We start from the raw sequence: 14161 nt of genomic DNA, 5'->3' as shown, positions 1-14161 counted from the left end.
TATGGTGACCCATAATTCAGAGCTGCCACATGCAGGCTTTTACTTCAGCTTGCAATACCTGTGGAGACATTGAAGCCTTTGCTTCAGAAGTCAAGAGCTGACCTGTCCTTCTGTTACAGGAGAGCTGTCACAGGAAGGAGATTTAGCACACACGTGGAATGGTCTTCAAAGGCTCAGAAATCAGAGGAACAACAGCTTGTCTTGTCTTCCCTGAACAACAGCTCTGACCTATGCCTGAGATTAGACTGAACCAAGCTCACCCTATTTTAGAGGTGGAAAAGCCTCTTCCTGGCTCATGTAGTCAACACCACGACAGGCTCATGAGCCTGGGCTTGGTTCCACAGTGTCTTTTAGCTGATGAAGACCACTATACATTTCCAGCACCTTTTTCCTTTGAAAAAATAGTTAACTTCAGTCTCACAGTCCTGAAGATATTTCACTCTTGTCTAATATTAAGAAATGTACAACAGGGACTGCAGAAATAAATCCCAGCATCTGATGGTGAGATTAAACCCAGCAGCTTTCAAGGGAAAGTGCATTGTCTCACTGATGGAAATACTCCAGCTCCCTACAGTGGGACATGGGATCTGGGAGAAATAGAGAGGGTGACTGAGACAAACATACTTCTTGCAAATATATTAGTTTAGGTTTTTTAATCTTTTACTTTCCTCACCTTTACAGCTTGTTTTTTTATTTACTTTGTATAGACTATGAAGTTTTGTGGCACAGATAGTTTCAGAAAGTTATTTTCTAAGCAGGTCCCACTATCCTGAATTTTCTAGTCAGGAAGAAGGAGATAAAAACCCTAGAACATGACTTGTATGAATGACCCCACCCAGGGACACTGATTAAACATCACCTGCTCCAAGGTGGTTTGGTGTGTGTGTGTGGAAGTGCAGCCTTGAGCGGGTGTTCATGTTTCTGCCAAAAGCAGTGCAGAACCTGAGTGTGTCGGTGATGCTGCCCTCCAAGAACAGAGGTTTGTAGAAGCAAAGTAAAAGCAAAGCCCTAATTCATCAAAATATTCTAATATCACAGAGCTCCTCTGAGGGTATCAAGGCTCAGCAGATGTGAAAGCTCATTGCAATTCTGAATGTTAAAGGGGTTGCTGTGAGAGAGAAGCAACCAGGAGGTGGGAAGCAGGTAATCCTGAACTTCCCTTACCATAAATAAATTTTGGTTTAATCTGTACTGCGAGCAGCCATCAGTGCCAAGGAAACATTTTCTCCTGGTACTTGTGTGGAAAGAGAGTGTCTAATTTCCTCAGCCAAGTGACACTGAGGAGCCGGGAGGCAGACAGCTCTTATGAAAGCAAACAGCAAAATAACAGTGACCACTGGGCTTCAGGGAGGGCTCTTTGAAGATGTTTTTGAAGTCATTGCTATGGTTAAGTCCAGATTTAAGTCACTACAATTGTAAACTGTGAACTTGTGGCCAGCTGGGACAATGTTTTCTGACAGTCCAGGAAGACCAGGAGCAATGTTGCCAGGGATAGAACAGCTCAGTGCACGAGGCAGCAACCTTTCCAAGCTGATTTACCTCTGTGTATGGATAAGTATGTCCCAAATGAGGGGCTGGATGTGCCAGTTACAAAAGCTGCCTCCCACAAACAAGGGCTGCCTCTCATCTGTCTGGTGTAGGAGATCTCAATCCTAGCTGGGCTTGGAGCCGAGCAGGAGTCAGGAACTACTGCCACTCCCAGACACTCCTCTACTCCTCTTAGGATGCTCCAGTTCCCAGTCTCTGGCTCAGCCATGTGCTACTGAAAATCTGCTGGGTGCTGGTTTTCTGTCCCACGTCTCCCATGCTGCAGGAGACCAAGTTGCAGAACTGAGCTGGAGAATGAGCAGCTGCTGGGACCACTTGAGACTTGTCCACCCCAGGATCCTCCTCAGCTCCTGGAGACTTCAGGCCTGTGCCAAAAGAGGGCTCACACATGGAAATACCCATGAACATGTTTATCTTCAAAGACAGCACACACATTCTATCTACTTGTAAGCATTTGTATGGCAAATACAGAGGTATTTCAGGTATTTGAGGTATTGAAGTTATGTTGTCAAACAAGACACAGGTTTGTTTAAAACAAAAAAAAGTCCTCATTCTCTTCTTTGTCTTCTTTGTAGGAGCTGTCTTCAGAAATACCTGCCTGAATCTCAGGATAAAGTCCTTGATGCACACCACTTCTGAGGGCTGAGTTCTTACCTCATGAATAATAGTTGCACCTCATAGAACTACTCAAGATTTTTAACCTATTTCTTGCATTTTTACATGTATATTATTGCTTCTTCCAGTTACAATCTACTTTTTCCTAGCAGGAAACTAACATGTGGCTTTATTAATACCTATCATCAATCTTATTTATTCCATCTATTTCCAGGTAATTATATATAGAGTATTTCTTAGTCTATATTCGGATGGCCTATTTAGAGATGAATGGATTCCTTCCAGAATGGCAATGACCTTTCTGTGACTCAAACATTAATTTTCTAAATGGCATCACAGGTGAAATACCTTATACATCATCATAATTAACAAGATACACCCTATTAATGGACAAAAAACATGCTTTTCATAATTATAAACAGAATCCTTTCTGAGATACAACCTTCCTCTCTGCTACAAACTGTTAGTCAATACCATTGGATGCATCCACAATGAAACCTACTAAAGCGCTACTCAAAAAGCCACCTTAATTGCCAACCTAACATATCCTAGGTGCCCACAAAATGTAGATTTTAGAGACATAACACTTCAGAACTATTCAGATATTCATCTGCTCTATTTGACAAGTCTCTGGTTTGAAACAGACTGGCATTACAGGCTAAATTGATCTGTTTGCTTTCCTAACTAAAGTCAGCTCTGCCTGTGATTTCTGAGAGCACAGACAAAGCTGTAAACTGCAATCCATATTCTCTTACAAGTCCTCCTTCCTGATTGGAAATTAAGGATCAGGGGATCGGGTGCTTTCTGGTAAAACCTGGAGGAAGCATTGCAAAAGAAGGAGTCAGGGTGGAGAATAACTGTGCTCCATAAGAGGAGCTCCTTAAAGGAATTAAAGCACCTCCCATGGAAAGAGACAAAAGACAGAAGCTCCATTACACCAATGTGAGCTCTGATCCCCACAGTTCTTACAAGCAGGGCTGTGTCTGATGAGAGATCAGCAAAGGGAAGTGATGTTGGGAGAGCTCTGCTAATTCAGAGTGGTGACTTTTCTTCTGCAGCTGCACTGGGTGGAACTTCAGCCAAGTGCAGTGAGCACTGTGCTGTCAGCTGGGGTGTGTGAGGCGCTGCTGTGACCCCTGCAGCTCTGACTGCTCCCAGCAGCTGAGAGCTTTATTCCAGGATCCTGTCCAAACAACATCCTGCTAACCTCCTGGCCCCCGTAATTTGAAGGGGGAAGAGCCTTTGTTTTCCCACTGAAAAGGTCTGCAAGGGGCTGAACAACACCTGCATTCTGCCAGACTGAGTGTTACTCATTGGACTAATTGTTCCTGGGATGGCAGACAGGTATATTTAGCACAATAAACACAATACGCTCCCAAAGCTTCCTGACTTTCAAGAACAGAACTCACACATTGCTATAGGATGATAGATCTCCCCCTTTTTTTATTAAAAGCTCCATAAAAGTAGAAAAGTGAAAAAGTGTTAAAAAGTATGGGAGAGTTAATGCTCCAAGGAATTAATTCATGACTATTTTTCACAAGCATATCAGAGTTATCATGTAGTAACGAGCACAGATTGGCAAAAAATAGTGAAATCATGGATGCTATTGAACATAACTGCACAGTAGCTTTTGAGACACAAAATCAGAATGTTCAGTTCCTGCAGAAATGTACATGGGGTTAAAAGCCATTAAGAATTTAGAAACTTGCCCTTGATAAATTGATAAGTGTCTTTTCTAGAATATTGGCGTAGTTTATGTTATTTTATGTACTTATTTTCTTTTACTATGAAGGCCAAATTCAATTATGTCATTTCTTTTGACAATATTTTGATAAAAGAAACCAAATACCTAAAATTTGCAGTCATGCTATACTTACAGAGATTATAAGAGCTTGTAGATTAACAGGATTTTAAGATATAATTTGAAAAATTGTGCTGGTTTTAGAATGTTTTTCTTATTTCATATCAATACTATTAAAATATAAGGGGGAAAATTAAGAGGTAGACAACACAGATGTTTATATTTAATTCGTAGTCCTGTTTCTCTTTCTGGTTTCCATAAAATTTTTACCTCATTTTACCACTCAGCAAAGAGATTTGTTGCCTATGTGTGTGCATAATTGCACGTGGGGATATTTCTATATAACCTTTTCAGCCTTGCAAAAGCCTTCTAAATTAACATTGTTATAATAACCATGGTGTTCAGACAATAAAGACCTATAAACCAAAGAATAAAATTATTGAGCTATTTGTATTTAAATTGCACGTATACAGCATTTTGGATCAAAAATGGTCTAATAAGAGCTGGTTAATGATACATTTCTAGTATTCTTTAACAGGGAGAAACTCTATTGTCACATGTCAACCAAATACTGGGATTACAGTCCTGAAGAAAACTGTGACTTGAGTTATTACTATGGCAAAAGCTAATGCTCGCTCAAACACCATCATAAAACCTGATTATAGGTCTAATGGACCTCGCTACAAACTCTGAGTCTGGAAACCTCCATTTAAAGAAAGGAATGGTTGGCTATTGGGAGTGATAAAGCTTTCTTTAGTTCCAAAGAAGGGGTTTTCTAATATGTGAAATTATGAATCACCAACTTTCTTAAATAAAATTCAAAGGTTCCAAATCCTGGTTTTATGTGTATTTTGCAAAGTGATAACTTCCAAATTCTGTCCTCTAACTCTTGCTAATGCCAACAGCGATAGCAGCAGGCTCTGAGAATTCTGAGCTCCCTGAGGACTGTGAAGATCACAGATGTCAGTGGGTCATGTGGGGAACCCACTGTCAGGAGTTTCATCAGCTCAAAACCAGACACAATTTTTTACACAGACTCCAAAATCAATGCTTCAGATTATTTACCTGAAAGAACCTAAGCAGAACTTTAGTTTACCTGATGGTGGGAAGCGCAGAGTCACAGAATGGGTCAGGCTGGGAGGGACCACATCTGGTCCCACCTCCAGGCAGGGCTATCCCTCAGCACATGGCACTGCATTGCATTCAGATTGATTTTAAACAAACCTGGGTGTGTTTTGAGTCCAACCTGTGATATAGATTGGATCAAAATTGCACCATAGTGTGCCACCCAGGCTGGATCTATTCTGTTTCAGCTACAGCTCAACCCCAACCATTACACACATGCTAAAATCACTGGTAGCTCTATGAATAGGTTTTTCTGAGAGGGACCACAATCTGGGATTTACAGAAAACTCTCCATACACATTTGGAGCCTGATCTTACAAGGTATTGAGCATCTTGGATTCCCATTCATGTTAAATATCTTAACAGGAGGATTTTGACACTTTGGAAGATATTAAGAAATGGGGGCACAAAGTAAAAACTTTCTATTCTATGACTCTTTGTCTCTTAAAACAATTTATTTAAATGACAGATGCTTTTTTTTTTATAATAGCGTTTTAATAACAAAACCTTTGCTGAAATTCCTCCTTTGTTGCACTACTCTTCAAGGATCTTGTACTCATTATACATCAGCTGCTCTGTCAATAAGCAGGCATCCTCTAAAATAAAAAACAGCAAATAGAAAAATACTAAAATGTTAGAAGTTTATGCATATACATCGATATATACATGTTTTATATTTGGGGTTGGCATCTAATTAATCAGACTTGTTTCTGTCTCAAAGGCTTATTTCTGTAAATTAAAAGTAATTACACGATCAAAGGCAATTAAATTCTAAAACTAGGAATATGTGTAAAAAAACTGAGGGAAGCATGAATTAGTTCATTTATGAGTAGGAAAAATATAATTATTTAGACATAATAATACAGAGATGATGTGTAATTGCCTGTCAAAATCAGGTTAAGTATTGATAGCAATGACATTTTGTAAAAATCAGCAGATTGGTATAAAGTCTGTGGATTAAGAGCAAATACTGTACCAGGAAGATCTTGAACTGGAGTCTTGGACAGAGGCTCACAGAGGCTTTGAGTCACTTGTTTCTTTACCAGGTTCTGTTTAAAAAAAGAAAGTGCATTAGTTTTTAGATTTACAACACTTTTAATGGTTAAAAGGCCTAAATGGATTAATTGAAAAACATGACCTACAGAAAAAAGTCACAAGAAAAGGAAATCGAAAAAACACAGAGGTGAGTCACATAAGATATAATTCGAGAAACACAGAACTGACAGAGGTTTCTGATCCCATTTCTTGCACTCCTGTGCAGCAGTTCTCCAACAGGACAGGTCTGGGTGGGACCAGCTGGGGAGCCAACAAGGGAGATGCATCTGGGAGAAGATGATGGCCAGGAGAGCACTGAAAGATGGCAGGCAGGAGGAACACCATGCAGGGGAGGAATTGAGCAGGGCAGGAAGCAAGAGAAGGCTGCAGTCTCTCAGTGGGGTCTTCCTCATGGGATGCAATCAGGGAACAGGTGGCTGGGAGGCCATGGCTTGACTCTGCAGTTCTCGACAGCCACAGAGTTCATTTGCTCCAGTGATGCTGTCTCATTCCTTCCTCACTGTGTATCCACACCAAACTCCCACCTCCTGGCTGCACTTCCTGCTCTGTTCCCAGGGACTCTCCAGCAACACACTTCCCTCTGCCTCATTCCACCTACACCATCCCTGGGGCATTGTTCCTTATTTTGGGAACCACTGATCTGCTTCACCTCCTCAAACGAAGAAAGCGCACATATCTATCTAGTCCATCCCTGACATCTATTCTCCAAGGCTTCTGATGAAGGCTGTTTCCCAACATCCCTAATCTCTCTGTTTCAGTGCTTCAGAGCCTCATTGCTCTGTTTCTTCCCTAATACTTAAGATAAATATTTATTGCAAATTAAACTGATTTTTCTCTTGTTCTCCCTTTTACAGCTATAAAGAACAATGGAGAGCAGCCCTCTTTCAGAATAACTCCTTATAGCTTGAGAGACTATTTTCCTTTCTGTAATCTTCTCTTTTGGAGGCTAAGCAAACACAGTCTCTTCAATATTTGAAAGGAACTCATGTTTTTTAACTGGATGCTCCTCAATTTGTACCTCTTTGTACAGTGATGCCTAAAACCGGACTTCAGCTTTCAGTCACAGCAATACCAACGGTGTTTGTTTGGCATCATAATTTAACTTGTGGCCAAAATAAATCATCCAGTTCTGGTGGGGGTTAAAAATAATGTTTGAAGCAGTGTCTCTGCTGGTACAATATCTGGAACAGATTAATACTACTGCACCACTCATGACTCAATAAAATTTCTGTTTTGTCATTTCACAGCTTTTTATTAAGTATAGTTGCTAACTAGGACTTTATCCATAGTTGTATGCAAATAAGAACAGGATAAGTAAATCTATGAAAAATATCTGAGAATTGGCATTCCCCTATGGAGTCTCATTTTGTAAGAGGGCAGTGTGTGTGTTAGTGGTTTACTCTGTATTTAGCAATGTAGTTATTCCATGTGACACGTTCTGAAACCAGGCTTAAAGTAAATGAATTCCTTTCCTAGCAGACCAAGCCTTAAATGAAAAAAATCTAATAAAACCTGCATGGCTTGGTTTGGTTTAGCAACTCAGCCCATGGCAAGCAGCCCAGAAGTGCTCACAGGGGTGAGAACTGTGCTGTCCCACCCCAGCTCCACACCCACGCAGTGTTGCTGCTCTTTCCAGTGGATGCACTTTGGTGGAAAGGTGGTGCAAAGTGTGGCTGGGTACAGCAACATCTGTATTTCCAGGCAAACACACAGAAAAGTGTGTCTCTGACAGCTACAGACACTGACACGTGCAAGAGACAGTGGGGATGTGCACATGACAGATGGGGAGTTACAGCAGAAATTGCTTTTCTTGTGCACCTTTCGGCCTTTTGCCTTCACACTTGGGCACCAAGCTATTATTGGCTGATTAACAGCTCTGCCCTTCCAGCACATATTAAGCATATCAAGGATAACTGATGGAATAGTGAGCCATAAATGTTTTCTTGGCATTTGTTTGGCCTATGCTATTTGGAAACAATAAAAGCATCTCATATTCATAATGATAATACATATATACCACCACAGATCACACCATCAAGCATTCTCCTTCCATCTTATTGTGCAAAATGTGGAGATAACATTAATATGTATTAATAGAATGTAAATATAATTAATCATAATAGGATGTCCCTGACAGATTACCACTGCTGTTGATAAAATATAATTAAAATTGTCTGGTTGGATTTTCAGTGCAGCTAGAATTGGCGTCTCTGTTCCTTCTGCTTCCATGTGTGTATCTACAGAATGCTACACTTCTAAAAATCTCATTATTTCAGGATGTTTTTGGGAGAAAAAAATGAAGGGCTGCAGCTCCTTTACATTATATGATTAGTGAAAAGCCATACAAAAGAAAGAAGGCCACACCCACAAAGACTGAAGCTACAACTAACTCCAGAGAGGACAGGAATTTTAGGCACTATTCTCTCAAAAGATTATAAAGAAAATGAAACAGACAGCACCTGAGACTGCATGCCCGTGTGATAGGAACCCATTCAAATGCAAGGTTTGCATTATTCAAAGACTGCTGGACTTTATTAAACAAGAATTCCACTGAAAGCTCCATGAAGTGATGAAGTCATAGGAGGATTATTGTTTCAGGTATATAGTTTCAGCTGAAACTAGTTTGAAAAAAAAAAGGACTTTTTTTTTGAGAAGATGACAAAAATAAGAATGAGCATAGCAAGCACAAGGTGACCCAGAAACCATATTTCACTGTGTTTTCAAAATAAAAAAAATGACGTAGGGTCTAATGAAAATGGGAGGTGGTGGGCTTGGATACAAAGCAAGGGCTTCTTTGTGCACTGCCACCTCATCACTGGAATTCCCTGCTGCAGGATGCTGAGGATGCAGCAGTTTCCTGTGGGCTCAAGAAGTGCCATGGCAAACAAATAGAGGGAAAGCCCACAGGCTCTCCTACTCCTCCACTACAGCTCATCTGCTTATGCAGAATCCTCCAACACATCACCTCAAACAAGATGTGGTTACATGCTGTTATGTTCTCACATGCATTCAAGTGCCTGTACACAAACAAGGCCCTATTTGCAGCTCCTGCTGATGAGACTGAACTTTGACTATAGTGTACATACAAAAGTTGTAATATAAAGCAACACAGCATTTTCATTACATCTGTTTTCCTTTAACAGAATTACTTCCATGTATTCAGATCCACCCCTAGCCAATACTGCATGTTTTGTCACAAAAGGGAGAGAAAGCAAGACTCGATGTATTACCATGTTGGTGATACACAGATGATGAGATAGAACTCATTATTGTATTTTAAAATTTACTTGCATTTTTAAAGGTCACACAGCTGCTTTGAGTTATAGAATCTGAAGAATGATGTAATGGTGTAGGAATAGAGCAGAAAATAATATGACTGCAAAAAACATGCTCATCCCATACTTGTAGATGATCTTCCAATGTATTTTTTCTGTCTTGATAAATGAAAATTGATGCAATGCATTTTAGAAGCATGTTGGGCCTACCTGTTTAACCATGTTTCCTGACTTGGTTCACGTGGAATGGAGGCAGTTGTACTTGGAGATTTCATTAATATAAAGATTAATGAATTTGTACAATTTGGGCATGCAAACCATTTCTATCAGGCATATTCCATTTAGAATAAGCAGTAAACCATATATAAGGGTTGTGTCAAAGTTTACTGAATAGGGCCCTTGGTAGCTAATGTAACATTTCTCCAACAAATCAAACGTATTGTTCTATGCTCACATGAATATACAGTAGCCATTACCTTAAATTTAAAACTCACTGTGAGCAGCAAACACACTGTGGGGATATGAAGGCCATATTGTATCAGTGGAGTCTGCAGAGATTTTCTTCATATGGCTTTGCCTGGTTGAAATATATGTTGCAGTTGAAAGCTAAAGGGATTACTTTTGAATAGTCATCACAAAGGTTGATTATATTCGTATATCATTTAGCTGGACCCTGCAGGCTATTATTCCATTAGCTGTGCTGGCCCTGCACTGTCAAAAAGTTGATCATATAATGTAAAAAGGGTCCATGCTATGTTAAGGTATGTGGAGCAACTTGAAGCAGCAATCTTTTAAGAGCAGTACAGCTCTGTACTTGAAGGTAGATTGCATTTAAAATAAATACCCGCAAAATGGAATAAGTACAATAAACCTACCTCTGTTTCCCATTTTTCCTTCTTCGAACAGGCTGTATGTAATTTGAGTAAGTTAATTGCACCAGGTAAGATATTGGGTATGGAGTATTTTTTCATGCTCACAGCCAAAGAACTACACCTCAAAACAGCTGTGTCTTTACGTGAAAGCCTCACAAAAACAACGTTTCTGGTGAAATAGGTTTGCTGATTACGCTTCCCTTGCACATGCGAACACACACACATTTTCTTCCAGTGCTTAATAAAATGGATCTTCAGACGGTTCCATTATGTGGATGCCTTAATATTATTTTATGCTAAAACATGGACAGTGCATTAGATTGAAAGCATCTTACTGTTCCAGGAGGCAGAGCAATCATGGACTATCCCTAGATAGCAAATGTTCCCATTGGGGAAACATTGCCAACAACACAGGCTAATGAATCACAGCAGTTATTAATCATGGGCATTTGGAAAAGCCACACATAATAGAGATGGACTCTCAAGATGAGGAAGGTTAGAAGGTGGGACTGAGAAAAAGACAGAAGATCATCCAATTGCATTTTAGAATAAGTTTATGGATGAGTATTTGGTTTAGTACAGTTGTGCCCATGCTTGCCTCTGTCTTTCTAAGCAGGCAGAGAAAGAAACAATCTAAGTGGCTCAGTTCTCTCAGCTTTCAGATCCTTGAAGACAATTTGGCAAAAAAGAAATAAATAATAAACACACAAATACAAGACCCTTAGGGCTTATGGCCTAGTGGAAGTGAGTGCTTCTTTTATTAGACAAAGTTGTTTAATTTAGATTGTAAAAGCAAGAGTTGGTTCTCTTTCAGTACACCATATATATTATTCAGGGCAATGAATGAGTCTTTATAAGTACAAATGGGAGCCTTTAATGAACTACAGCAAGCACTTGAGCAGGTAGGTTTCTCTGAATAAAGGCTTCACAGATGGGCAAATTTATGAATGAGAAGCAGAATTTATTTTATAAGCTTTTGAAGAGCCTACTCAGACTATGGCACTATAATGAAAGTGCAAGGTTTTCTGATTTGGGTGAGAAAACCTAACAGGAATATGTATTTTTCCCTGACTAATAACTTCCTTTATTTACTTACTCATATTCAACAGTTCTCAGACAAGTTAATCTTCCTCTTTTACATAGTTTGGGCATGTTCCAGACATTTGTGCAACAATGGAAATCTCTCTCAATCTTACCTTTTTCAGTTCTGTGCATTGTTATACATTCATCTGTGACATCTTTTCCTCAAACCATTTGTTGAATATCAGTTTTAAAGAACAGCTCTATCAGGCCAAATAGATAGAAACCAGGGATTTTTCCCAAGGCCAAAATGTGACACTGTGTCCTTTGTGTATCTGGAACTTAGAGATCACAAAAATTCTACACAAATATTGGCGACACAGAAAAATCAGCTTTGGAAAACAATCATCAAGAAGATCACTTCAAACATGAAGAAACCTGAACAAAACTGCTGCCAGTTTTTAGCTCATAGTTTTACCTTTACTGTCAACAATTTCTACATTAAATCCAAACTATTAGCCTAAAATTTCAGTACAGCATCTTGTCTCTGGCTCAACTTTGTATTTGCCATTTAGTATCTTGAAATATTCTCAGTCAAAGGCAAAGATTTCCAGCAGCACAAAACAGGTGAGCATCTGCCCAGCTGGTTAATCAAGGTTTCCAAAGTCAAAGCAGAATTCCCAAATACCTAGAGAAGGGTTTCTTTTATTTCAGTCCCCATCCAGATGCAGAATGATCACAACTGCAACCTACTTGCTGTCTCCTAAAGACAGGACAAGTCCTGGGGGGAACTGCTGAGCAAACTTCTGAGCAAAGGGTGTATGCTTACTCTTGTCGTAGAAGCCAAACTTGCTCTTGGTTACCCTGAAGAGCTGGTGAGAACACACAAGGAGTATAAAAACACTTCTATTACCTCTACCTTTGCCTATCACTAAAGACTGAGCCTGAAATCTACTCAGAAATCTATATGAAAGGAAACCCTTACTTTGCTCACAGAGAAGGCAGTTTATTGTCTCAAAGAACATCTACCAGTATTTTTAGAGGCATTCCTATTGACTTTTACAGAAATGTGTCTATCCCAATGATATTGCATCAAAGTTTTAACACACATCTTTAGAGTTATGAATGAAACCTACTCTCAAAGAAGCAGTAAGTAGCTGATGTTTCTGACAACATATTGATCATAACAGAAGCAGCATATTTGTTCCTAAATTGTGTGCAGAATTATCATGGCTACTTCACTTTAAAAAAAAGCAAAGCCAGGTATATTGGGTGCTCAGTAAATAAATAAAGTACAGTAGGCGTGAAAACACACATTTCAGGCACAGTGACAATTCTGACACAAATTCATAACAAAGCCACTACACAGAAAAATTCTTGCCGTCTTCCCCCAATTCACTACAGTCTTTGTACTGTAAATTTAAATACTCTGCTGGAGAATTTACTTTTTGCATTTACCATGCAACTTTTGTGTATGACTACAAATAAAACCTCATCCTTTTTCCTTTACTCAGACATAGTGCATTTTTTTGTTAAATATTTGGTATAAAACCACAATTAAAACCTGCAAGACAGCATAGCAGGACAGTTCATGTGCCTGCCTTTTGTGAGCACCACCTTCTACCTACTGAGCAAAACTCTGAGCAGAAGAGCTGCTCACTGGCAGTGTGTAATATTTATTTCTGAATATGCAGCTTGATGTGTCTTCAAAGGACCTGGCTGTCACAGAGTGGTTAGCACTCCTTTCTCTGAAATTCAGGTTCCTTAAAGGTGTCCCAGGAGAGGAAAGCTGGGAAACACAGATTACTTAAATACGTCCTCTTGCTTAACTGTTTGCCATTATCATACCGGGGCTCAAATACAGTATCAGACTGCTCTGACTTCAATTATGTCTGACTTTAGTTCTTTCTGCTTTACCTCTGTATTTTGACATGAGCATCCTGTGTAATTTTGTTGAGAGTTTCTTGTTCTGCAGCTCTCATTCTTTATGTTTTGGTTTGGCTTTGCTGCTTTCTGGTCTCTAAAAGTTTACCTGCCCTTCTAGAATTACACTTGTAAGAGCACTTTTTCATGGCTGAGACTTTCAGCATCTCCAGTGATCTCCATCTCTCTGCCTGGTGGTTTGCGAACTGTTTATCATCTAAGGTCTCTATAATGCAGGTTTTTTTTGCCTGGGAAACTGTCTTCCATGAGCTTAGCCAAAGGTATCATCTGGGTACAGAAGCAGAAGCCAGTGAAGCAGAGAAATCCCAGCAATGCATCTGCTACAAGAAAAAAAAGGAATGCCATGGAGATTTTTTTCTCCTTACCTGACTTTAGCTTTACATCTGCTAAGGCACCCCAGGCATGAGTGTATCCTCTCTGCCTGAGGAGATGTAGGGAAGTGTCTGGAAGATCATGTTCTTTAAAAAGAAGGTATGGAATCCCTTATGGAAGTATCAATTTTCTTGTGACTGAGCTTGTCTGGGGAGAATATTGCTCCCCTCTAAGACTGAAGAAAAGTGCTCCTACTTATCTTTTAAAAATAACCAACAAAAATAGCTGCTGGAAATGAAAGTCCTGGTTTATGCAGGGTCCTTGCAGTGACCATGCTGACACTGGTATCCTATAGGACATACCTCACCCATGGGCACTTAGGAGAATCCTCTTTGTCTCAGCTTTTGTTGCTGATTTTACCAACAGATTGAGAACACAGAATCAGAAATCAGACCTAATTCTCTTTGCCAGGCATTGGGAACAATACTTTTGCTGGCCACAGCAACACAGGGTGTTTAGTTTCTCCCTCCTAGTTTTTGAATTTATGGCCATGCTCTCCCAGAAAACGTGTGACAACTTGAAAGACCAAGACT

At 39.7% G+C, this 14161-nt stretch overlaps 1 protein-coding gene across 1 annotated transcript in view; it reads right to left on the bottom strand.

Moving 5' to 3' along the window:
• Positions 1-5550: 5550 nt before the first annotated feature.
• TTC29 (tetratricopeptide repeat domain 29) overlaps positions 5551-14161 on the bottom strand; it is a 114363-nt gene continuing 105752 nt past the window's right edge. Inside the window, exons 11-12 of the mRNA XM_031066457.1 lie at positions 6066-6138; positions 5551-5685 (exon numbers count right to left, since the gene is read on the bottom strand). Coding sequence (XP_030922317.1) covers positions 6101-6138 — 38 coding nt within the window. The 3' untranslated portion in view covers positions 5551-5685; positions 6066-6100. The remainder of the gene's footprint in view (positions 5686-6065; positions 6139-14161) is intronic.

The sequence above is a fragment of the Geospiza fortis genome, unplaced genomic scaffold, assembly GCF_000277835.1.
Source record: "Geospiza fortis unplaced genomic scaffold, GeoFor_1.0 scaffold11, whole genome shotgun sequence".
In the NCBI taxonomy this organism is placed as follows: domain Eukaryota; kingdom Metazoa; phylum Chordata; class Aves; order Passeriformes; family Thraupidae; genus Geospiza; species Geospiza fortis.
The sequence above is the reverse complement of the archived record's forward strand: the minus strand, read 5'-3'. Positions and strand labels throughout refer to the sequence as shown.